The following is a 27715-nucleotide window of genomic DNA, read 5'->3' on the forward strand; positions in this document are numbered from 1 at the left end:
TATCCATCCATCTAGATAGATAAATGGATTTATTTATTTTTACATAATGGTAAGATGATATTGCTAACATGCCATGGGCCGGTTGAGGCCAGTCCTAATACTGAGAAAAATACATTTTACAGACCATAATAGTAATAAAGGATTTGTCACTTCCTTGTGTTTTAAGAAAATATCTTTTTTCTGTTATTTTTCGTGTCAATGTTAATGTCATGAAGCTTTGAACTTAACAAGTGACTCTAAAACACTTTGAATTTTACTCGTGGGTTTGATTAAAAACTAACTTTATTTTTAATCAAAGTAATTTCTGTACAAGAAAAGTATTGCACTACAGATTAATATACAGATCTATATAAATATATCACACATGTTTATATTCCATATATGTATGACATTAAGAGAAATACTGGCACATTTTTCCCCAATTAATTAAAGCACTGTCTAGAACTGATATTTAATCTATCAAAGCGTAAAGATGTTCAACCAGAGCAAATAATTTAAATGTTTCTAATTAAAATGAATTCTGACTTACAAATATAATGCTCCTATCTTATTAAGATAAGGGTATGCAGGGTTTTGTTCAGGTATTTCATCCTGAACAATATTGAATCAGAGAACTGAAGAGTTAATATATGCTTAAAGACGCTCTTGAAATGTTTCCAAGTATAGGCCTTTGTGAGAGTGTTTGGGGAAAATACTTTAGGAGAAAGAAACATAAGAAAATCAAGTAAATCTGAGATGACTCGCCATGTCACTGGATCAATAATGGCGGAGTCATTTAGCCTGTGCTGAGCAAGAGCAAATTGTTTGAGCTAGCAAATCAATTTGAAGTGCATAGCCTAGAAAAACCATTCATTTACTCATGACCACTAGCAAACACCACAGAGCAAGAGGACAAAGGGAACTTTTCACATTCTGTGTGCTGTTGGATGGATACAGTAAAAGATGTTGGAGCGTCAATGACATAAAAGCACCAAGTTGGCGTGGCGCTAATGAAATGCTTCAGTGGGTTTATCATTACATCAACAGGGACAAAATGAAAGTGCTCTCACTTCCTGACTTTCAGGGCTCACGGAGACTTAAGATAACCTTGCAGATTTACAGTCTAAGTCTCTGAGCTGAAACTTCTCCCACCTCTTTGCATTCACAGAGGACTACAGTGCAACAGGCAGGCAGCCATTATATTGCAGCCTTGAAGAGTGAATTGAAAACCGCCACTTCTTTCTCATACATTTCAAATGTATAATCCCTCTTAGAGCTGACTATTCTTGCTTGCTTGGGGATTCGGATGAGTGTGCCCCGTCCCGCCTCTGCTGTTTAACCAGGAACAGTTTTTTTTTTTTTTTTATGTGCAAACTAGGAGTGGAAGAGACATTATCATAATAACGTGAGATAAATCTAGAATGGTTCATAATAATTTGAGTGTAACATCTGTAGCTTTTTTTTTTTTTTTTTGCTGTTGTTTTGCACTGCATCTAAAACCTGTTGTGACTCTTGCCCTCTCATCCCCTCATTGATCTTCCTTTGCCAGAATCCCTCCAATGGAAAACACATTGATCCTTGGCTCCTGCTTGTGCTGCTAATTACTGAGGGGACTGTGTCACTGTCAGGTGGTTAACTGATGCAGGGCTGTGCAGACAAGTAATGGGACGTGCCATCTGAAATGCTGTCTGACATAACCATGAGGAGGCATAACTGGTTCTACCTTTAATAGCATAATTATTTTGATTCTTATTGAAACTGACAAAAAAAAATAAAAATCTAATTAGCATTATTGCCCAACAGGTCTATTTTGCTCATTTTCATTTGTTTGAAAAAAATAAATCTTTTTAAGACAGTTTTCAATTGTTCATTGGAGAGGTCGTTTTAGAGTATTATTTTCTAGGGGGCTAATGAGGTATTAACACTGCAATACTCTTCACTGTCAAAGTGATATTTGCCCTGACAATTCATACTATTCAGCTGATGTCAGTAGTTCATTTTGTCAAGTAAAGAAGAAGCAAATACTGCAAATAAAGGAGTGCTATATGCTTTACATCCTGTCTGTGAGATTTTTATTTTGAAGTAAGATGAGTGAAGAAAGCTGTGGAAAGTCTGAGTTTATAAATGTTCTATTCAGTTTGTCTTGAAAATTTGAACATTGATTTGGGAATGATTAACATTTTCACAAAAACGGATAGTAACACACTTTTAAGTACAATGGAAAATGTTAGATACTACATAGCAAGGCAAGAATATTTGCATCGGAAATTTAAGGAACAAGGCAACTCAAAGTGTTTTATATGATGAAAATATAAAACAACAAAACCAAAAAAATTACACATCATTGGCATAATGAAGAAAAGTAATTAAAAGTTGGAATGCAGACAAAAATTAATGATGTTCCAGTTCATTTTAATTGAAGGCAACTCTTAGCTTTGGTTTAGAGGTGAGGTATTAGGTAAAATTGACTTTTTGAGCTTTATGTCATGTTGTAATATCATCAAAAACTGTACTTCCAGCCATTCGGGAAAGCATAAATGCTTGCTACCACAAAGTGCTACCTATGTAGACAAAGCTCCTTATTCTTAAATTTGAATTAGACATGTTTACTTAACTGGGATCTTAACCTTGTGATGGAATGCTGCCCAATCTCACTGTCTATCTGCATCTCCCCTGAAGTTATCAGATTATTCTTGATTTTTTTTCCCCCAAAATATGTTTTAGTACAAACAGACGCACTTTCTTTTATTGATTTTTTTTTTTTTTTGTTGTTGTTGTAGATAAGCTCCAAACTAAATACATACTTAGTACTTTGACAAGAACATGAGCTGTCAGATAAAGATTGGAACAATTCATCAGGTTTGTTTGAAAAGACGATAATAAAACTGATAACAAAATTCTACTGAGCAATAACAGACTTACGCTTATTTGTTTTGGGAACCTGCAACAAAGCTAGAATGATATTTTAATGATCACAAACAATCATTTTATATCACACTAAAACACCTGGTGTTATATGCCTGGTGGCAATGCTAGTAATATCTAATGTTGGCTTTATTTATGTTTACATCAGGGTGAGAATCCATCACAGCTTCTTCCTGGACGGTATAATACACTGTCTGCTTTATTTCTGCTCTGGGCAGGCAGAAGAAGGTGATTATTACAGTGATTAATGCAGGCAGATGGGAGGAACTGTGCCGTGTTATTGTAGCGAAGAGGGAAATGATTGCCTAATGGAGGTGTGTCAGATGTGGTTCTTTAAAGCTGAAATCAAAAAAGGAGTCAAAGGCTTCCATGGGTTGCCGTACCAACTTCTAAAGCAAAGCAATCATCTTGGCTAGACTTTAGGAAGTACAACATCTGAAAATTGAAACGGACGAAAGAACTCGGCGTACATGTGCTGTTAATGAAGTGTAGCTTTTTAAAGAGCTGATTATCAGAGCTCTGGCCTATATCTTAGCTTTGTGTTTTTTGCAAAGAGATTTTTTTTTTCTGTCTTAAACCTTTTTGTTTTTCTTCCTGAATTTGTGTGTGTTGTGTGTGTCTGGCTTCCTTTTGCCTTTTATGGCAGAAAAACAAAAATGATTTGACAAGGCCCGCTACTAACTAATTAAAGGAAAATCCCTCATGCAGCAGTTTCATACTTTGAAATGCAGCACTATGCAAAAGCCAACCCCTTATTTATTTCCACAGTAACTGCAAAAAATATCCATTGTGAATATTCAGTGAGATTTTATTGTTTGTTGATCCATGTTTCAGGTCAGGTCTTTCCAGCAGGTGACATAAACTGTAGTTTAAGTTATTTCCATTAAGACTTCCTTATGTTTAATTTATCTGTGAAATGACTTTTGTTTAAACGCCAGTCGAAAAAAATGGTCTGAGTGATTTTTAAGATGGAAGTCTGAGATTTGAACCAGAGTCGCAGTTGGGTTCAAAACCAAGGCTGAAAACTTGACTTAGACATGTTTTCATGTCTAATCTAAAGATTTGATTTGACTTATATTCTCACTGTAAAAATAAGAATACTTGACTTTGAAGATTCACCACTTATGTTCTGTTAACTTAATATATATATATTTTTTTAACTGTTGAGAGAAATGTTTTGAAAAAAAGATCATTGTTAATGATTGTTAAATTTGGCCTATGTGCCACTATCTTGACTTCATATGTAGTGATGAAAGATGCACTAATCAACATTCTTGTTCCCGCTGTATGATTGCATTATTTCCTTGTCTGATCACCTGTAAAATTGCTTCACTGAGCTGTGTATTGTGTACGTCAACCAGATATAATCCTTTTGAACCTTTCCAGGTATCTTGGTGCACGTATGCATTATGAAAACAGATGAGAATGTCGGTACATTTACAGGTCAAGAGGGGGGGGGAAAAAGTTTGGGCCCAGTTAATGATGGCATCAAATTTCCTCTCATGGGTAAATAAACACCTGCCAGCACACTGTATGCCAATTCAGCCAGCATTTGTAGAGCAATAGCTTAGCTACAATAGAGAGTCTGCAGGGTAATATTTAGATACCATTAAGTAATGTATGCATTAGCCATCTGTTCAATTGTACTTTGACAATTTCACTGGACAAATAAAACATTCACATTTCTACTAGTCACTGACAATAAATAAAATCCCAGTAAAATGGGTTGTGTAGGTGCAGGGGTACCCATTCTTCCTACCTTGACCTGTAGGGCTGTAATGTTTTATAGAGATTTCTCAATAGTACATAATCTTTGATAATTTTTGCAATTTTGAGAGGACCTCATGTTCAGAAGTTGCTCTGAATTGCATCACAAATGGATAGACCCCGGATGGCCTTCATATCTATGGAAAATGTTTGAATACCTGTGTAATGCATTTGTGCCTTGCTTTTCGGTTGGAGTTTCATCAGTAGTATATAAAGTCACTTTGTGATAGCTTTTTTTTTTTTTTTTTGTGGTTTGAGCTACACACCACAGAACTGATCCATTTATTCTTGCTTCTCTATATATAAAAAAAAAGGACAATGTCTTTGTGGTAGCTCTCACCTCGAGATGTACCATGTGCAACTCAGTGCAACACAGAGACTCTTTTCCCTAGGGCATGCTGAAAGTAATACTGGGAAATGTAGGAACTCAAACGTACTGTAGATATTTACAAGCCAGTGTGATAGAGGATGCAGTAAAGTTATGAAATATGCATTAAACACCTCATATTGATGTTTGACATCTGAGTGTATTTTTTTTAGCAGAGTTCCCTGAGGTGATCGTACACTTCATTTTTAATGTATTACTTCGAGTGGAGAATCTAGAACAGAGCTTGAAAACATTATTCTATGCCTCTCTTTGGGTTTCGGTGTATGTAAAAGCCTTCTCAGCCCATAGAAAACAATGCTTACTTTGACTGGCATTATTTGATGAGAAAAAGTAGGGTTTTTTTTTAGGTTTTTTTTTTCAAAGAATGTTGTTTTCTCTTCCTTGCATTTTCAGGTTGTTATGCAAAGTAAACAGAGTAGTATTGTCTAACTCTAGTTCTCTGATTTGAAGAGAGGAAAGGAGACTAGTTTCTTGTGTTCTTTACACAGAAATCAAATCTATTGAGATATCTGCTTTCTATGAATACGTTGATTTATGTTTCTTAATTTAAAATAAATTTAGCTCAGTAGTAGAAGGAGAAGTTACTTTATCTTGATGCATTGTGATCACAATCCAGTGGTTACGTCTCCAAATGTAAAATGAGATTATTTTAACTGGGGTAACAGAAATTGATTTGAGGAGAGAAACGGGCAATGATTGATATGGTTCTAGGAAGTTGGGCTTAAATAAAATGTCACAACAGAGTGCGTAACTGGGTTTTGGGAATAGGGACATTATTTGCATTTGGTCAAATGATGCAACTTCGTTCTGCATAAAAAGATGTTTAAAACATTTTATGTCAAATGTGGCAAATACAATCCAAACATAGAACTTGAGAAGAAGTGGTTAGATAATATTGAGCTAGAATGTGAGAAACTGAAGAGATTGAAATGTTTCCTGGCCCCATCCATCATCTTATCACTGGATTAACTTTTAATAAATGAAGCAGAAAAAATGTAAGGATGTGACGGGAACATCCTGACACATCCTGTGACAGGACTCCACAGTCCACAGAGTCTGGACTCCACAGAGTCCAGACCAGAGTGAAACCACTCTGTGGAGGAGAGTCATGGTTTCAGAGACACTGTAGAAAGACAGAATCCCTGCTCTGTGGTCCAGGTACACTCCTATTCTGGAGGAAACTGGACCTGGTACTGGAGTTCCATTGTTGTTGTGATAAAATGCGCACCTGTTTGTGTCACAACGTAATGACCAAGATTTGTCATTGCATCCAAATAAGCATTCCTCTGACTTTCCTGTTCTGCTAATGTTTTTGTATGAAACTGTTAAACGAAGTACTCCTGGTCCACTGCCAATGACTAGTTTTATGGATTATTAACAGTAGATTAGGGGGCATATATTAGCTGCCTAGTAGTAAAAGGGAAAATATAAACTTTTATTTATAGCCCATCTCATGTTACACATGATGCTTTGTGTGAAACCAGTGTCATTACACAACATTTTAGATTAGAGCATATAATCATAGCTGGACCTTCGTCTTTCAAAGATTAAGAGGATGATCTAAAGAAATTAAATATAGCATTTGCCAGCATATTTTGCTGCTTCATTAACTCCACTGTTACGCGCATAGAATGACCGTAAAGTGTAATTTAACTTATTATTGATGTGGTCTTTTCTGTGCTTTTCAATTACTGAGAGGGCCTTCAAATTGTGTATTTTGTACACAATTTAAATAGTAATTTAAAAATTACTATTTTTAAATAGTAATTTTTCTGTTTCTGTAGGTTGAGAATGTGGTCAGGGATGGAAAGACCAGGACATCATGTACAAATGAATTATCACAGATCGTAAAACATAACTGTTACTCATTACTCGTTTCTGAAACCTATAATTATTCTGGATATGCTTGCAGGAATGCTCTTTTCAGAAGGCGACGTTTCTTCTCTGAGTTTTGCAATAATGCTTTTTTCAGACAAAGTAGAGGGACCAAACAAAACAAGATTTCAGCATTTGTTTCAAATGTAGATGCTGCATTCATCTTGATTTCTCATCTTTTGGTAACCAATGAAAAGTTATCCACTCAGACAGGTATTGTAAAGAGACGACCAGGTTAACATTTATACTGACTAATGGCAAAAATAATCTCTATAATCAGTTGGTTTACAAGAGCGAAACGAGGAAAGTTACTTCGCTCTATTAATTCACTCCTAATCACCATTTTAAAATGAATTTTAAATTTTTTTATATTCTGCTGTGAATGTATGGTGTGCATATGCTTCTTTGTTCAGTCTGTGATGTTATTTGTATTTTGTGTTGTTTGTTTCAAAGGTGCAGTATGTAACTTTTATTAAAAAAACAAAACAAAAACAAAAAAAAACTACTGTTTCTTTACATGTTAAAACCGTCACCATGCCATGATAGCATGTTATGAAGTAGATGATCTGTGAAAAGATCAGTCTGCTCCTCCTCCTCCCTGAGCTCCTACTGTCGTCTGAAGAAACGCATCGCTCCTGGTTTGCCAAGACAAACAAAAACAACCAATCAGAGCCAGGAGGAGGGTCTTGGCACTGTCAGCCTACCTCATGTTCTCGCTGCTAAATGTGCACATTTCAGAGAAACAACATACCTTTACAGGAAGACGGTTTACCTGCCGTCATCATCATTGGCCTTAATAACTAGGCTAACGATTCATGACATGAAATAGCAACGACACACTGACAGGTGATTGACAGCTCTAAACCCTCCTGCTGGCTCTGATTGGTTGTTTCTAGTTAGCACCGGGAGAAGGCAGAGGAGTTGAATTTTTTTACCCGTTATTTGTCTCATGCTATACTGTCACAACATAGTGGCGGTTTCAAGAAATATGCTTTAAAAAAAAAGTTTTATAAAAGTTGCATCCTGCAGCTTTAATGCTCAATAAAAATTCAGTAAATATTTAAATGACAAAAAAGTAACCCAGTAATTTGAGGAATAATATTGTTAAAATCAAAAGGCAATGTTAATTATAACTGCAGCAGTGAGCAATTCAGCTAGAATCTTGTCAGAGCTTCAGAGTGACATGTAATTTATCAAAACAGACAAAGAAGAAGAAAGTTAGCTAAATTGCGACCCAGTTACTTTAGAATTGTGGTTTTGTTTTGCTATGCTATACCGCAACAATTTACCTGCAGCCAAAGCTTTGTTCCTTGAAGCTGCACACATAGTCTCGCAACAAACCCACATGAGCCTCCCTGTGCTTAAAGCACAGATTTAACTGCTGCTTTTTATGATAACAGTACAGATGGTAACTGTGTTACAAAATTATATGTATATACTTGCTGTAGCATTAATTGTCCATTCAGAACTTGAATAAATCTGAAAGGAGTTTGACCTTTCCTCTCTCACAACAATGCCAAAAGATTACCTACCATGTTATGTGATTTATAATGCAATTTAAAATAACAGCAAGGCTGACCAAAGTGCAATAATAAAACAACAAAGCTAAACATCAACGGCTAACAGAGAATAAGAGGTGCACAAATGCTATAAAAAAAAAGAAACATCAAAAACAAATAAAGCAAGTACAAATGTAAAAACTGTGAGGTCAGAGTCGGCATCTCACACTGGGTTGAAAGTCAGGGTGTAAAAATGTGTTTTTAAATGAGATTTAAAAAAAACAACAAGAGAAGCTGCCAGGCTGACGGGCAAAGCATTGTTCAATTTTGGTTCTCCCACAGCAAAAGCTTTGTCACCTCTAAGTTTGCCTTTGAAACGGTTAAAAGCAACTGGTTTACCGACACGAGGGAGTGAGAAGGTGTATATATGGATTCAGCAGTTCAGATAGATAAGAAGGAGGAAAATTATTAAAAGACTTAAAAACTAATGGAAAAATTATAAAATGGGTTCTGGAATGAACTAGGAGCCAGTGAAGTGAAACAAAGCCAAGGCTGGAGAAATGTGTTCAGGTTTACTTGTTCCAGTTTAAAAAAAAAAATGGAGCAGCAGCATTTTGCACCATTGGTATGCAACCTGTGAAAGCCTGAGTATTGCCATTATGGGAAGTTATGAAAGTATGTATTACTTTCAAATTTTTTTGAAAGATTGAGCCAGAGATGATGCTTGTTTCAGATAAATGTAATTTTCTTGATGACTGTGCACCAATCATCGTTCTTTAAGATTTTAAACATTTTTGACCACCTGGGCTTTTACTGTTCTAAATGTAAGATGCGAGTATAGAATCTACGGTGAGCAAATTTTGAGAGAACACGCCACAGATTGCCCCTTATTTTGAAAAACATTGCTGCAACTTCATATCTCTTGTATTTGGGTGTAAGTGAAATTACCAGGCACATGTTTGCAAGAAAACCAGCAGACTACACTAAACTCATTTTGCATTCTGAAATGACACAGTCGGGAGAGGGTGGTGCTTGCTGTGGCCAAAATGCAGCATCCATATCAGCCATCCAGTAGATCAATTTTGTAAAACTTTCACATATTAAGTCTCCATCTCCAACCTCCTGATGTACCTTGTGCAGCACAGATACGCCTGTTGCACCACCGGCCTGCAACAATTTCCTCCACTGCCTGGGCTTGTCTGTCACAGCGCAATCTACAGCACTGTCATTTCCATATAACTCAAAGTTGTTCCAAATATATATTGCAGGGGCAGCGAAGATCAAGCCGTGCATATCAGCACTCAGTTCAATCTGCTCAGTTGAAAATACATTCGCTGCGAAACGATTTTGAATGTTTTTGTTGGATGGAATATTGGTTTGACTAGTGAGCAGACAAAGGGTCTTTTGGTCTGAAAATGAAGACTTCAATGATGGCTCTTTTATTTTGGGTTCTCAAAAACATGCCATAACATGCATAAAGCTTTTCTTCTTTTTCTTGGCATTTCTCTTTTCCTTGTAATATTTCTGCAGTCACAGCAATTACTAAGTTATGCCTTAATATGTGTATGTAATAACTCGCCATATAACTCCAATTGCAGCACATTTTATATATCTTTGGTACAAAGGTGTAAAAGTCTTCAAATAAAATGTTTTTTTTTTTTTTTTTTTGCAGTAACCTCTCTATGTCCTGAATAATTATAGAGCCTTAGTTATTGGAATCACTAACCATTTCTATTTTGTAATTTAAAGTTGATTATAATTTCTAGGAACCTCTTTCTAATCCATCACTCATTGCTTCCCTTGACAATAAAAATTCAAAAGACCTATTTCCCTTAGCCTCTCTCCTAAATGGAAAAGACAAGAGACCATGCCTTTCAAATGAGAGATGGACGAAAGTCATCATGAAACATGATTTCATTCCAACAACTGCACCGCTGTGCTGCCACGAACAAATAGATTTGTCGTTACTGACCTAAAACAGCAAAACTTAAATCCGACTTGATGTCAGACGGCAAAAGTGTTTCTATATGTAGTATGAAATATGTAGTTTCTGTGGGAACAGGTGAAACGACTTTCCAATTATTATTAAGAGCATCCTTCCTACCCGATATTGTGAGAACACTCCAGACATGAATCTGATGGGCACTAATTTTGTGTTGATGCAATAAGAGAAAATGGGTACAATACTCACTTTGTGTGTAGAATCTATATATTTTGTCTTAGTTGTTTTTCTGTTTCAAGCCCAACTATAATTACCGCCAGCCTTATATTGAGTGGAGCTTCTTCATTCTGCAAAAACAACTTTGACCAGGTCCCATAACAATTACCACCTGTTTACGTATTGATTTACTAACAAGTGCAATACATGGTTTGGTGCGAGTCCAAACCTTAAGACTGCACCACATAGTTTGATTGTAGGAAAGTCACAAAAGTTGCTCGCTCTCCAGTATTTTTGATTCTAAAATTCTGTTCTACAACACTGTGATCATTACAGAGAAAAAAAGGGGGCTTTTCTGTTGGCGGGAAAGCAGGAAGGTCAGTTGAGTTTTGACTTTGCATTTGAATTAACATGTGGCCATTATTTATCAGATTGAAATAATAATAATCAGATTTGTTATGCTGTATGCTTGCACACGTGTGCTAATCTGTGGCAAAACTGGAGTCCTGCAGACCTTAATCAGCTGTGGCATCTGTCTGGTTGGCATGAAAAATGACTTGAGCTGTATGTTAAAAGAAAAAAAAAAGGATTGAAATATAAAAATAGCTATTCTGAAAAATGGAAAAGAAACATGTCTGTTTTGAACGACCTGCAGTTTTAACTCTAATGCTTAACAAAATAAGGCCTGCACACATGAACAAAAGAACACAAGGTTACCGTCAACTAAAGGTAATGCATTATGGATGATTGGAGGGAAAGAATATGCAATGTTGCAATAGAATAGAAATATCCTTTATTCTCACTCAGTGGGGAAATTCAGGTGTACCAGCAGCAAAGTGACTATCAAAAGGAAGCTTGTAGATTCGCACAAAGGTAAAATATAATGGACAACAGTGAATATGGATGGGTGTTTATCGTGTCACTTATTGTTGCCATGAACATTTTCATCATCGTGATTACTGTTTGAATTTATTGTGACGATGCTTTTACTTGGTGGAATGTAGACAACAAAGTTACTTCTCTCTTTGTAACTGGTGTTCCAAATACCCACATTTCAAAATGTCTGTTTTCTAACTGCAGTATTTGTGTTTGTGGGACAGTGACATGCAGCTAGAGCCAAACAGTTGCCTAAAATAGCTTGCAAAGTTTTTTTATTTTTTTTATTGTACGTTAAGATCGCTGCATAAAAACAGAACATTTTTATTTAAATGTCTTATCACCCATCTCTGATGACCAAAACTAAGAAATAAGACTGAACAGTTATTAAATAAAACATATTCAAGTTCTGTAAAAAATGTGCAAATAAGTAGTACACATAAACAAATGCACAAACTATGCATGTAATATAAAAATGTTTCCTGGGAAGTGAGTTCATGTTGAGATGGCATACATAATTATTCCATACTCTTCTCTATCTTCCTACAACAGTTTTAATAAAGTATTTTCTTGCTGTTAAATAATTTTGTCTCCATTGTTCTCTCTTATATAAAACGTCTGGGCATCAGAAAAATTGCTCATTTATTTATGGTACGCAGAGGTCTTTTGGTCTGTTTCATGTTAAATATTCACAGGAATGCCAGACTATATGATGAACACAATCATCTGGTGGAGAGCGTGAAAGGAAGAAGTCTAGATTTTAGGCGCTGGAGTTGAGGTGTAACTCCATGTTCAGGTTGTGTGGGAGGCTTTTTATTCATGCACATGTCACAAAAAAACGGCTCTCTCTCCTTTCTCCTTCCTTCCTTACTCTCTTCTCCTCACATCTGTCTCTCCTCCTTCACAATTTCGCTGCCCTAATTTCGAAGCGACGGCTGCAAAGCGCGCTTGTTCTGTCAGCAGTCCATTTTTTTTTTTTTTTTATTGTTTGCCACTTCTTTAACACCTTCATAATGTTTTTCATTAGAATTTGCTGTCAGTACCCGTCAGTTCCACTCCATCCGATTACTGTGTTTTTCTTATTTCATTTTCATTTATTTATTTACTGTGGTTGCATCCTCCTCCGTCTATTGTCTGTTTCTTCCTCTACTGGGAATTCAATTATCCCGACCAATGTTTTATGATGTTTCATGACGGATTCACTGACGGATTCATTATCTCATCTCTTCGCATGACAGGATAGTTTTGCATACCTTCACAGTGTGCATCTAGATTTATGAAATAACGATACCGTTTCTGAGGGTTTTATTCACATGCTTAGCTTTCCTTTTCTCCTAATTACCAGATTTTTAGAAAAACCAATGAACTCATGGGAAGTGGTAGAAAATGTAAAAGTTTTCTTAAGTGTCTTTGAATCAACTCAAAGCTGTACTCTGGAGTCAGTTTTTATTTCTTTGTGCCGGTAGTTTTAACTTGAACAGCAGTGTTCTTTAGGGTACCTCCTAATTTGCAACACAGACTTGAACTTTACTCAGCTTTGCAAAAATATCTCAATTTATTAGAACATATAGATAGGATAGGTTTTGGCTGGTAAATCTACAGTAACTCTAATTAAATGTTTTCTGCTTTTTTGTAGTTTTCCTTTTAAGTTTGAGCCAAGTAAGGACAAGATCTAAAGTTGCAGCAAGACTGTCACATTTTTTTCCTGTTTTTTTACAGGATGTGTTAACCTCTGGGGGTGATAAAAAGGTCAAAAACTCTCTGCCATTTTTGTGTGTTTGATCTCATCCTTTTTTTATTTCGCTCTTGTTAAAATTTCACAAAACCTCAGAGGAAAAGGAACCTCATAAAGCATGACACGAGAGTATGCTAATTCCGAGCCGACTCGCCTTTCCCTTCATTACGTGCGCTCTTTAATAACACTCTCTGTGTTGCAGGAAATGAGTTTGGCCATCCTGAGTGGCTGGATTTCCCCAGAGAAGGCAACAATCAGAGCTACCACTACGCCCGGCGGCAGTTTAACCTGGTGGATATGGATCATCTCCGCTACTGTCAGCTCTACGCCTTTGACCGGGACATGAACCGCACCGAAGACAAGTACGGCTGGCTGGCGGCTCAACCTGTAAGGACAACACACACTGACCTCTTGAATTTTTGTGCAGGGTTAAATAATAAAATCACAGAATTTGAAAAATATTACAAAATAAAGAAAGGCAGCTGAACCCTGTTGAGTGATGCGTACAAAACACTAAACACAGGCATCAGTGCTTTAACATTATTCAAAAGATGGATATTAACATGGTTGGGTGTTCAGTGATGAGGAGAAAGACAAGTGTGTGAAACTACTTACTTGGATTTGTCCAGTTTTAAACAACTGGATTTGTCCAGTTGTTTAAAACACTCTTTTTAAAATCCAGTCATGCTATTATTCGCCCCAGTATTGAATGGCTGCTTGTGACATTCATTTGCGTGAAAAAATTTATATATGATAGAATTCTGGTAGATGTAATTTCTGCTCTGGGTCTGACTGGCATTGATCCGTTTCCCTATTTCTTTTAGCTGCTGTGTACCTTGAATGCTTTGTATTAGCAGGCTTTGCAGTGAATGGAAGCAGCTGAAAGTCTTACTTTCTCCACCTAATCAAGTGTTCACCAACACTTTAGGGGTTTCTTTTTTTTTGGAAGAATCGTAAAGCGTACACTTTGCTGTGTCCTTGTTAGCTTTGGATTATTTCTTCTTTTGAAGACACGGTTCAAGTTGTTTCAAAATCCTGCAACAAAAAAATTTTATTGAACAAAGCCTGATTGTGGTGGGAGGAGACAACATTGCCATTTTCACCAATTTATTTATTAATCTCAACCATTTGTACCATTAGATATTTCTCCTAAGTAAACTTTCTTTTGTCAGTGTCAATGGGACTGTATGATTCCACCTAAAATATCACCAGTCATGTTTAGTATTACCTTTTAGTTTAGAGGTTTGTGGCTCTGTGTCAGAAAAGTGTGTCTTAAAATTACGTTTAAAAAATAAATAAATAAATTAAATAAATAAATAAAAAAATCTGGTTGTGATTTACTTTGATTATTTTTTGGTTGTTTGGTAATAACATAATTAATTTCCCCCTTTAGTGACACACAAAACAAATTAAAAGGCTGAAATTTTATTTAGAGATTAAATCTGTTAAACATTTGTCCACAAACAAATGTATTTTTCAGATAGCATGCAGAAATAAAAGCTTCAAAAATGCAGCTTGTTTTAGAAAATGACTTGTTTTTCTTGCATCTTCTTGCAGTTCTCCTGTTGAGCAGTAATGGGTTGCATTTGCATATTTGAACTCCTATCTTTACCTATAATTGAGAGAGAAAAAAGGTTTAATTCTTGGAGTAGTTTCAAGACAAATAAGGGAATAAAACAGATCAAAATCATGACTAACAGGTTTTAGATGAGACTGGAAAAAATAACACCGCTAATATTCCTCGGAAACGGTTCTCAAAACAAAATCCACCTTTTGATGTTTCATGCTGACCTGCAGATGGATTAAAAGCAGCAGAGTCTGAGAAATATCCCACAGCATAATTACACGCATGCTTAGATCAGAGGAATTATTTCAGAATTTTGCTCTAACATTAAACAGTGCATCTTCTTACATGCCATGGAAGTAAATGAGACGGAGCTTTGGATGTGAGGGAGAGGAAAAGGAGCCTTTTGGGAGAGTGATATGAAATGCTTTTCCCAGAGGACGCTCCTGGCAAAGAAGACAAATATCATTGGCACGAGTGCTGACCTGCTACACACTGGAGACTGTTCTTCTTGGCTCTTTCTGTGTTTTTAGTGTAAAATGGTTCGGTAATTGACAGCTCCACAATACACCTTTAAGACGTCACCATCTGTAAAATAAGTCGCGTGTAAAATAATTGCCAAATTATATAGTAACAGTGTGCGACTGTAATTGCCTCTAGGTGCTTTTGTGTGTGAAGCTCAGGGATCTGGGGGAGAGCAGGGTCGTACATCACGAGCAAAATGTCTCCGAGTCATTTTATTGACACCTCAGCCGACTAAAGGCAGTGAAAAAGAAATTCATGTTGATTCTTCAAACAGCGGGGCAGTTTTCCAAATCAAACTGCAAATCAAAGTAAATTTAGTTCAATTTAATGTCGACCCCTAAGCTGTTTTTAATACCCAGCAGGGTTATTGGGCTGTGGAAAACTTAACTGCAGATGCGATATTTACTATTGTTGCTAAACAGAGGGAAGCAGAGCAGACACAGCTGGTGCTAAAGACATATTGTAGCGGAACAAAGAGCAGGGCCACTGGGTTCTTCAGAAATGACCTGGAAATTAGAGCCAGGCATTTCAGAGACTCCCATAAGAAAGTTTAGTGAGTATGCTGAGAACTGGAATGTTTTCCTGGATAACTTTAACCTGATTGTAATAATTTCTTGTTAAAATATGAGCATAGCTGAATAGTTTTCTGATTATTGGCCCTGTAAACTTAACCTTACTCTGTAGTAGACATTGACCTGTTTCTGTTATCCTGTTGTACAAAGTTTGTTTGTTTTTTGAAACGTTGCTGTTCTAATACTATTACATTTTTCTATCACGTCTTGAGAAAGTTCCTTTAACCGAGAATCCTTCATTGGATTTTTTATCAGCTTAGCAATGTGCAAGTTTTTCCTATGTTTTCCTCTGTCTGCCTGGCAGGTTACTACACTCTTTCCCAATTCCATGCAATTCAGTTTCATTATATAACATTTCGCAACAAATGTCATCTCAAGGCACCACATGTAGTACAGAGTGGTCAGTTTAGAATTCAAAATAGTAAACATTTATCTGTGTAAGGGAACCCAGCCAATTACTTTGTGTATTTACTACAAGGAAGCATATGGCAGCGGTCTGGGTTCCCAGTGGAAAAGTGCACAGATCTTTGTCTATATTCTTCTATTGTCAAAAATACACAATTTTGCAATTGTGTTTCCATTAAGTAAGAAATGTAATTAAACTCCTGTGAATGAGCTTGTTCACGCGATAAGTCATTAAAAATCATGGCAGCGGTGAATGTAAACATTAACTTGAAATATTGATATGTTAGCCGTGGCAGTGGCACTCATCTATCAGCGTCAGGGGAGACGTCGGCGTCTTATTCAGGCTTTGGCGCGACAGACCCGTTATACTTAGGAGTGCATACATATGCGGTATTTTGAGGAAATTGCAGTAGCTGATTTTACAGAAGAGATTCAGCACGTTTGAATGACACAACTTTTTATGTGCTGTGCCATGCTGTGAGGACTCTGGTGGGGCAAGCTGCACTGTCTGGAAAAACAAAAACAAACCATACACCTGGTACTATTTCCTGTCATCTTTGGCGTCATTTTTCATGAGGAGCAATTTTTAGTAACATCCGGCTGTTGATCACATGACTCATGTGATGTGAAAAATTGCTTGAAAAAAATCGCTTGTTACGGCTGAAAAAGCACATTATCCTGGAGCAAAAACTCTTGGTCAAAAAACGTTACTTTTTTTTTTTTAAATTGGCATGTTGGCGCAATTTTACGGTTAATGGAAACAAAGCTAGAGGATGAAGAATTGCATTGAGTGACTAAACATCCAGCAATCCCTCAGTAAACATGTGGCGACAGTGGAAAGGAAAGAGAGAAGTGAAGTTTAGGATGAGCAGTCTTCTGCTGCGACTGACTGAAGGTGTAAATAGACAGAAAAAAACATACAAAACACTGGTCAGTAGACTGGTGTTTTGACCACTGTCCAGTTGGTCAAAGCCAATAGACCATTCCGATTGTGAAATCTGAAAATACATATTCAAAGCCAATAGACTGGAGGTTCTCAAGACTTTATGACCTGGAATGCCACAGGACCAGTGGTGAGGTTTTTCAGTCCTGTTGAATTTGCCTGGTTACGTAATAAACTTACTCCTCTTCCAGCCTATTCACTGCCATGCTAAGCAATCTAACTATTGATTTAAGTGTAAAAATGGCACTTGTAGTCATTTTCTGATTTAAGGGGATCAATGTAAATTTACTTTACTTGAATGTTATGTTCTCTTGTATATTTTGGAAAGCTAAGAGAAATGGGAAAAAGACAGTGAATATTTAATATTAGTCTTTACATAACTACACACCTCTGCCTTCCTTTGCAGACATATTCTCTCACATTATATTCATACCCCAAAGAAATCATAATTACTCCTTTAATAGGTCATAAAGGGGGTACATAATTGTAAAGGATGCTCTGTGTTAAATTCTGATGTAGACACTGTAATTACTGTGCTGTTATTCCAAAGTAGAATTGCTCAGTTATTGTATGCCCTCTAGATATTAAAAAAACAATCCTATAGTAATGCATCACAAAAATTAGCTTGTTTTGAAATGCAAAACAAATCTGATCTAATAATCTTTTCATAAACTAATACATTAGAATGAATAATTCAAAACATTCTACCTTTATAGCTTTAAGATTGTGGCATTAAAGTGGACTCTTGGGAAATATTACAGCACATACAAATAACAGACTAAATAAATTATCTGAAGACAAAACTACAGCGGGAGATAATATTTCTATTGCCGTAGCTCCTGTAACTGACCCTTTGCATCAGACTCTGCAGAGCAGCTGCTGAGAAAAGTCTTATTCATTTATTCAGGGGCTAATACGATATCAGAAAAAGACTTTGTCGAACATCATTCACAGATAATGCCAATAATGTTCAGAGATTCAGCTGTAATAACCAGATAAGTCTGAATCCTCTGCAGGGCTTATCAATGACATTGCCAAGGTAATTGCATTTATTAGATACATTCTATAGCTCAGCTGGTTCAATATTTCAGTGCCGGCCTGATCCAAGGACATTTTGTAGTTGAAAGGAGGAGCACGGGATGATTTGTCAGCAGTTTTTTTTTTTTTTTCCACTTTGTCTCAGGTGCAAATGAACTGAGGGGAAATGGAAACACGCAGGGAGACTTTGTGATTTGTGGAAACATCAGAGATGTAGAGCTTCAAAGGCCCAAACTGTGGATGTGAACTGAAACTTCTGTCAATGCAGCAATACCAGTGCTGGATTTATAACAAAGGAAAGAAATGCCAATAAAAACCAGAACACCATGAGAAATGGACTCCAGCGTCCACGTTGGACGGGCTGAGACCTTTTTCTCACCGTCTGAAGATAAATCAGACCAAGCCTCTCTTGTTTTAAGTCAGTTAGAATTACCAAAAGGATTTCTGTTTTCTAAATGCAATAAAGAGAGAAACAGTATTTGTTTATTGATGGTTTTCAAATCAGAAGTTTACCTAATTGTCCTCAGTATTTGGTAGCATTTTGTTTGAACTGTATGACGCGGATCAAACATCTTGGACTTCCTTCCACACACTTCTCACAAAAGCTTGTTGAAGTTCTGACACCATTTTTCCTGGTGTCAGAACCAGGAAGAACTGGTAGAACAGTCCAGTGTGTAAGCTGCCTCGCTTGATCATGTATTTCCAGATTTTACAACTGGAATGGGGATCCCAGTCTTTTATATTCCCAATGAATACAACCAAAATAAATACAACGATGGTCATTTTGGCTGAAAAGTTCCACTTTAGATTCATTAAATCACAAGGCTTTTATTTATTTATTTATTTATGTATTTATTTATTTTAACAATGAGGGCTTTTGTTCCCGTGTGCATTTTCAAACTGTAATCTGGCTTTTATATGTACTTTAAGGAGCTTCTAATTGAAATCACTGTATTTGTCTGCAAGGTCAAGAATGTGGGATTAGAAAATTAGATGATTACGCAGCATATGCCACCAAATTTGATGTGTTTTGATGCATTATTAAAGTTACAGTGACTAAATGTCCTCATCCCAACATGATATAATGATGGTGTAATTGAAACAAATAGCTAAAAATTGTATTTCAAGACAATCGCCCAATTAAATTATCACTATGACAACATTACCCGGACATTTCATCTTGAGATCTCTCATTATAATTAGGTAATCAGCTCCTTTCTAGATAATTTCTCACAATCATCAAAAAAAAAAATCATAAAATCATGCAAAGATTGGGTGAGAAAATTGGCAAACTTGTGGGGCTTTTAATGCTGTGTCCAAACACAGTCAAATAACAAATGCACCAAACCACATTAAGGATTTGAGCTGTTAAAATAACTGACATGTTTAGAAATGTTGTCCTAAAAAAAGTCTAAGTTTCATATAATTTTCTCTCTTAAACTGAGAGCATCTGCAGCTGACTAAATTTTTGTCACAGTGGGGGAAGAGGAGTAGACTGAAGGGTTGTGGACATTCTTTGAGCCGTTTCCTCCCCCCCACACCTGCCACCCCCAAAAAAAAAAAAATCTTCCTGAGTGCTGACTTCACAAATGGGGATTTATCCTGCTCTCTTTCCATGGCTAAGATCGACTCAGAGCTGTTCCAGGTCAGTGTGGCGCTGCAGGCGGTGACAAAAACAGAAACTCAACTGTCTGAGACCTAACTTCAGACTGGAATTTCTCACTTTGATATCAGGCAAACATATGTTTGTTTATCTCATGGGGACATTGCTGTATAAATCTAATGCATAATTTGGATTTTGTAAGCAAACAACAAGAGATTCTACATATATTTGCAAGTGGCCTGAACAGCAGCATAGACGATTCACATGTTTTTTTGAACACGTATGTAAAACTGAATTACAGGGGTTTATTTGACCACTGCTTGATAGGCGCAAGCTAAATTTTATTTTGCAATTCCAAAGCAGTCGCTGTCAGCCAGACGAAGTTGGCATTACTTCAGAGCTCTTGGAGAAATGGAGCGACTCCAGGCTGTCAGCTCATTTCTTTAACCTCCATCCTCTCTGCTGGTCCAGTTGCAGGGGTGCTTATCATCTCGTTCAGCCGTGAATATGCTGCCCTGAAATTGGCTTGGGGAACAAGGCACCAAAAATAGGAGGTTGGGTGACATTGATAATCTCTGCTAATGACACGTTAGCCGTGGCTTGCTCCGGAGGAGAGAGAGGCGCCGTTATCACACGCAGCTGTCTAAAGCTGACAGCGTCTGCCTCACACCATCAGGGCCGCTGCTTTCCGCTGATGAGAGCCACCTGAAATTTTGATGTGGGAGTGCGTCTCATTCTTTTTGCATATCTGTGCTCCCCTGATATAATGTGACCCATTATAACTGTTTAAATCCAGTATGAGAGAGGTAATGACTATTCATGAAGAAATACTTAACTTTAATTTTCCCTTCGCTTTTCCTCCTCCAGGCCTACGTCAGTGCCAAGCATGAAGGGGACAAGGTCATTGTGTTTGATAGGGCAAATGTGCTCTTTATCTTCAACTTCCACCCCAACAAGAGCTTCCAGGACTACAGAGTGGGTGTAGAAGCACCAGGAAAGTATCCTTTTTTTATTCTGATATGCCATGTCATATCTACTTTCTTTTCAGAAACTGAAATTCCTTTCACACAATCTAAAGTTACTAACAGCAATAATAGCTTTCTTAGCAGAGATGGTGACTCGAGTCTGGAGCTTAGTTGAGTTGCACTTTAGTTGTACAAAGAAAATTTCAAACTTGTGCTGAACAGACCCTAGATGTTAACCCGTGCTCTCAAGACTTGAGGCTTGTCTTCATTTTGCCGTTTAAAGCTTCGGGACTTAATTTATACTTGTATTCAGGTACAACAGACTGATGCTCTGAACACTTGAGATTTGCCTCAGATTTGCCCTTTAAATGTTTGAGACTTGACTCGGGCTTGATTTCTGGGACCAGAATCTCATGAACAATCTTTATATTATGCAGTCAAGGTGAGAGTGAGACTGTAGGGGTAAATCATCTGAGTAAATAATTAATGTGTTCATTCTGAGTTACTGTGGAGTAAACATATGACAGGTTGTCATGGTAATGCTTGGTTCTACCTTTTTTTTTATTTGTATTTGATCCCACTGTTGAGTGAGCATCCGCTTAATGTGAGCTGCAGACTGCAACTCTTAACGCAGATGCACAAATTCTCTTGATAAAGGATGTGTTTGTTTTGTTAATCAGGGATGTTTGTGAAATGTTGCCTTTTATAACCTAATTCATAATGATCTCTTGAATATCTTTCCATCTACACTCTGTATTCAATAGCTTGGGGTAATTTCTAAACAAAATGAACTTAGCATGCCTTCAAAATCTTCTTTTTTCTCTGTTAGGTGAGTGCCGTTACAGAGCTTTTAGTTTTTCAAAATAAAAGCAGTTCTTTTCACAGTTACTTTTAGAAATTCAGTATTCCCTCTGATTCCCTTATTACTTCACACCTCACTCTCCATTTGATGATCTGTCGGTACACCTTTAGACAGGTTGAGTCTTCAGAATTGAAAGAAATTGTTTTAAATACAGACTTAGTAAATAGATTCCTAATCTTGCAAATCCTTGCACTCATAATGAGGGGAAAAAAATCTATTAATTATATATAATGCACTGTATTGTGGTGGACTAGTGTAAACAACATTATTGCCAAAAATGTTTTTTTCAGAACTAAATCGAGTCCTGTCTGTGTCTTCTAGAAGTTTAACAATAAAGAGTGTTTACTTTTTTTTATTATTGTTATTTTAATAAACATTCACATGTGTACTATACTTTGGTAATAATTACAATTTATCAGTAGGGCATATATTATTTTAATGTAATATCTTACAGTTCTAGTCCAAATAATTCACAGCAGTTGATAAGGTTTTGCATGTTTAATTGCATGCTCTGAAAATTACAAAGATTTTGCATATAACTGAACTTGGCGATAATAATTTCCATTCCTAAGCTACACTGCTCATTTTAAAGACTTGAGATCTGAATTGGGTTTGGAAAAAAGTGACTTGTGAATGTCACTGCTATTGACTTACCTCTTTTAATGCACTATATTTGTGACACCTTTATTTATTTTATTCCTTTCGTTCCCTGAGAAAATTGCTAACAGTATTTTGCCAAGATAATAAAAGGAGACAGAAAATTGGAAAGCTGCAAATGAACAATCCACACACAGAGGAGTGGACTCCTTACCCTGCTGGAAAATATTATTGTACACCTAAGGAACTCTGTGGCTTAGCAAAAACTGTATGCAAGTCCCCAGATAATGATGCCTCATTATACATATAATATAAATTTAAAGTAATAACCACATTCCACTTATATCAGCTGCATTGGGAAATGCTACAGAATTGCTAATGTAGCAGCTGATACAGTCTTCACTTCTCCTATTGTCAGCACTCTCCAAGAAATGCTTACACCAACAATGTGTCAATCATCATAGTTTCGTTCCTTACTAGATGCTAAAAGCGGTTATATGAAGAAGACTGTGAACTCTCCTTCAGTTCTTCGTTTTATGAGGATATAATGAAATGCATCTATTTATATGTAGAAAATGGTAACCTAAAGTCCACAAAACCCAACAGATTAAGAACTGTCGGTGCATCCAGAAAGATGTAGTGAAATTTGGATTTCAGGTGCCTTTCTACACTTATAGATATTGTCGGATCTAACCTAAAGAGCGAAACATTTTTATTATGTACTGAGAGGTGAAAGAGTTGAACTGATGAAGGTTGTGGTTTTTCCCACTACTATAAACCCTTCTCTATTAAATATTCTCAGACCAAACTTCCATGATTTTGATTTATTTTATTTATTTTGTGCTCCTTTCTCAGATTTGCATCAAGCTCCCCTTTAATCTTCACATTCACTCTTGATGATCTTAAGAGCTTGACTTGTCTCTTAATTAAACTCCTACGTTTTGACGGGGGGCACAAGACATTTTAGGGTACTAAGAATGTCCCCTGAGAAGACTCTAGGCTGAGAAGTGGATCAGAGATTTAAGCACTCTGCGGGAGCCCTGTTAAAAATAAACGAGACTTGTAAAGACGCACAGTTTTAATGACTTTCCCACCTCCCCTTCCCCCCCCATCTCCGAGGTTGGCACTTTGTGTCGTAATTGTTGAGGGGGAATATGAGTTGGTTGTTTATTGCATTGTTGTTATGCTGTTAGAGAGAAATAATATCAGAGCCCACTGATTCAGAAAGACTCTGTTTAGCAACATTGGCTGTCAGGAATTTAATGAGTCCCCCAGTTGTTATTGCAGCAGGCCTAATGATCAAGAATGTGTAGGGGGACAGGAAGCTGACAGATCTGTATTTTTCATCGCGGACATTGCTCCCTTATGAGGCCGACTACATCTCACACCATCAGTTTCCCTGGTGGACAGGAGGCTGTGCTGCTTCTTTGGTTGTGATTAAAATACAGTGATAATGAATCAGAATGCAATCCAAGCTTGTTTTTCTCTGGATGCTGGCTGTTAAAATCTCAATCTAATCTATGATGAGTTAAGACGATGTCGCAAGCGAGAGTATCTCTTTTTTTTCCCCCTTTCTAACGATGCCATAACAAAAGCTTCAAAATGCATTTAAATATCATTGAAAACGTAAATGATCTCAAGCAGGCATTTAATACATTTTTTCAGAAAGTTAGATTAAAGGTAATTAGGTTAGTATCGCTCCGTATAGCAGAAACAAATTAAATGCTGACGTATATTTATAAGGCTTGGAAGAGTTCATGTTTTATTTCTGTCACAACCCCAAACTTCAGCGTTTTCTGTGGGGATTGAATCTAATAGACCAACACGATGTACTGCATTTTGAGGTGGAAGGAAAATGATGCATGTCAGACAAGAAGAGCATTTAATCATAGAAGTTACCAAGAAGTCAGTGGTAACATTGGATGAGTTCTAGAGATCCATCGTTGTGCAATGTTGTTTATGTGGTCATTGGTGGTAGAATCCTAAAATAATTCCCATGTAGAGGATGCAGCAAAAATGCAATTTGGGGACTATCTACAATTGCAGCAAAAAAATTGTTCTACCAAGGAATGAAGACAAACGCTTTCCACACTTATATTTTTATTTATTAAAAAACAGAGAGGCAAAAAAAAAAAGTTCTGTTTTTATTTTCTCCCATAACATATACTTTCTGTTGCTCTATTGGATAAAATGCCCATAAAAAAAAACAAAAAACAAAACAGTCTGACATTTGTGATTTTAACGTGACAAAACTAAACTTCAAGGGATGTACATAGTTTTGCTAGGCATTGGTTGATACTTTGTAAGTTTGTTTGATGTGGGATAATTGTACTTTTTGCCTCGTGTTATTAGCTCGATGTCTAGAGGGTGAATTTTGGGCAAAGCGCTAATAGCCGAGCTGCAGAGTGTCTCTAACATCGTTTTTGAGGATTTATTTTCATTTAGATAGAACCACATATTTTCCTCCTGGTGCTTCTTTTGATGTTTAAGGAGAGGTCTCAGACACTGGGTGTGGGTTGAGAGGAAATGCAAATAAATGTGAGGGCAAAGCTCCGGCTGTCATTATACAGAGAGGCGGTAAACACATAAAGGCAAATGTGCTGTGTGTGTGAGCAAGGTAAATGCGCCGCGTGTATGAGAAGATGCAGATCCTCCGATGGGAATGTGTGCAGAGGATCCAATTAGGGGAGAAGACAGATGAAAGTGCCACTCAGAGGCAGTGGAGGTAAACAAGACAAGCTCAAAGAGTCCAAAAGTGCTTTTTCATTACACTCAGCTGTCATATACTTAAACTTTCTTCTACCTGTGTGAGGGTCAGGATGTCGCAGTGGAGCTCTGCTCTGCAGCCATATCTGGAACTAATGGCTAAATGAAGCTGACCATGCTGTGTGCCGCTGAAAATTGATCCACCAAGGAATAATGTTTCCTTTGGCAATGTAGCAAGTATCGTACAATAACTGAGTGTCCCTCCGGAGTAAAAAAGAAAAGAAAAACACATCACTGATGTTCTTTTTGTTGCTTTCTGTCACATGTTGGATGCTGCCTGCTTTTTAAGTCAGGTTTCCAGATGTTATTTCTCACCTGTGGAGCTTCTGCAGTTAATTATTCAGCTACGTTAAGTATGGTGTCGCCAAGCGGAGAGTTGTTTATGTGTACAAGAACTTTTTGGTTAAAAAGTGCAAGTCGCCTGGTAAAAATGAGGGGAAAAAGCTTGCAATGCATTGATCCTATAATTCATTTTCATAATCATCTGTTAATCATAATTTAAGAAGTTCATAACAACTACAACTGCAAAGAACTAAAACAAGCTGGGAAGCGTGAGCATCCTGTATACAGAGACCATTACTCGTCGATGCATCCGCCCAGAGATAAAATCCCAAACCAATATGTTTTTCTTCATGTTTTTCCCACCCTTTTTTCTCTGCCCCTGTTTTGAGTGGAGGAGAAAACTGCAAATAAAACCCAGTACCAAAAACTGACGATAAAACAATAACTAATTATGAAAAGCTAAATAAGAACTGAAGTTTATGTTGCTGCAGTGCACAGTGGAGAGGATGATAAGGAAGGTAAATGCATATCCCAAGTTCACTTGTAGAGAAATGCAGAAAATTGTTCAGTGCGAGATAATGCCACTGCAATAAAAAAAAAATTTATTTAAAGACTTTTTACTTGGGTTGTAATAAGATCTCAAGATATTAAATTGTCACAATATTTCTCATTAAAGTGAAGTCTGTGTTGTCAGCATGACTTTCTCTAATGAAGTAAGTCTAAGCCATTGTTATGGGCCCTGTTTTATCTAAAGTCAAGCCCAAAAGTATTCATAGCTTTGACAGTTTTAGATCTAAAATTATTTTTAATTAACCTAGAAGTTTGATTCTGTTGGGGTATGAGTCAGGTATGTCTCAAAAAATGAAAAATAAAAGGGATATGAGTTTAAAACAAACTATTTAATGATTTCTGACCAACTTGTTTCCTCTGGTATTTTAACGATTTCAGACTCAGAACTATACTAGATGGCTTATTCTGAGCCACATTTGACAATCTGTCAAGTATTTACAATATTTACTGATAAAAGACATTGCAATGTATGAACTGGTTAAACCTGGATCAGAGTATTCTTCAAGCAATTCCAAGTTATTTAAGATCCAGCTTGTGTATGTTTTTTTTCACACTTTCTCTCTTTTGTGTTTTCTCCAAAATCTCATTTTGTTCTCATCAACGTAATATTGTGTATTTTTATCTGCTGTCATGAGCTGATTGTGTTGTTACACACTTTCCTCTTGCACATTTTATGTAATTAAACTACCTTTTGCGAGATCCAGTGTATGTAAGCATGAAAGCAATTCAAAAACAATAATCAGTCTTTATTCTTTACAAACAAGGTCAGCAAAGGCAGTCAAAGCTTCATGCAGTCTGCAAAAGAAGGGAAGAACATTTTGGTCCTTTATACACTACCTACGCATTTATGTCAGGAGGTGACTTCCTTCTTTTCAAAAAGGAATCCTATATACATTACAATGATGAAGGTAGAGATAATGAGCATGAAAGTCTGTGACTGCAGAGGTTTCAGTGTCAAAGTGTGAGGATTGATCAAAGGGTTTACCGCAATGCATGTCAGGTTGAGATTCGGAGGTGTTATACTCTGAGCTGTAAGGTAAATAGCTCCATTGTCAGGCAAAACTTTAGCATAGGATGGCAACGTCAGGGCTTTCGCCTGATTTATCCAGCTACAGACTTAAAAATGCACATCATGGCCTTTACCATTGGTGTTTATAAGTGCAGCTGGCTCTGTAGTTAATTTTTCTTTTTGCTTAATCATTTAGGGAATCATGAGCAGAAATCAAAACCCGAAACTCTGTACATTTTGACTTTAAAACAAAAATCACAAGAACGTATCCCTCAGGAGTCACACATTCAGTGACAGTTTGGCCTCTTTATGCTTTCTGACAGGCTTATCTTTATATGTGTCTGTTTTTATCTTCCTCTGTGATGAAAAGGAGAAAAAAGTTGAGCAAGGCCCCTCAACAAAATGCGTTGCTCATTAAAATGCAGCGGCCGTTAGGTTTTCAGTGGTCTGTCTCCCATCAGTGTCTTTTATTATTTTCTCTCCATCTCATGGTGGACACAATCTTCAGACAGTGGTCTTTATCTGCCTGGTTAGAGTATTTGAAATCCCAGCTGGATTCCGTCATGAAAGCTGTACCTGTAGGGGCAGATTGGTCTTTGATTTACACTGTGCCAATAGGCAGTTGCGATTGTGTCAGGTTATCATTCTCCCTTTCTGTCTGAGCGTTTCCTGGGCTGCCGTGCAGAATAATTCAACTGTAGATGTGGTGTCACTTACTCACTAGAATTTTGATCAAAGTAAGCACTACAGTGTATAGACAATATTTCCAAAAATGATCAGCTTTTGGATGAGGTAAATAAAGGAAAAAATAT

The 27715-nt window shown here is 36.9% G+C and overlaps 1 protein-coding gene across 1 annotated transcript in view; it reads left to right on the plus strand.

Annotated features, from left to right (window-relative positions):
• The window catches only part of gbe1b (glucan (1,4-alpha-), branching enzyme 1b), a 108627-nt gene that overhangs the window by 59781 nt on the left and 21131 nt on the right, over window positions 1-27715 (plus strand). The window contains exons 13-14 of the mRNA XM_008426352.3: window positions 13405-13589; window positions 20720-20850. Of these exons, the coding sequence (XP_008424574.1) occupies window positions 13405-13589; window positions 20720-20850 (316 nt within the window). The remainder of the gene's footprint in view (window positions 1-13404; window positions 13590-20719; window positions 20851-27715) is intronic.

This window comes from Poecilia reticulata, chromosome 13 (genome assembly GCF_904066995.2).
Source record: "Poecilia reticulata chromosome 13, P_reticulata-male-v2, whole genome shotgun sequence".
Lineage (NCBI taxonomy): Eukaryota > Metazoa > Chordata > Actinopteri > Cyprinodontiformes > Poeciliidae > Poecilia > Poecilia reticulata.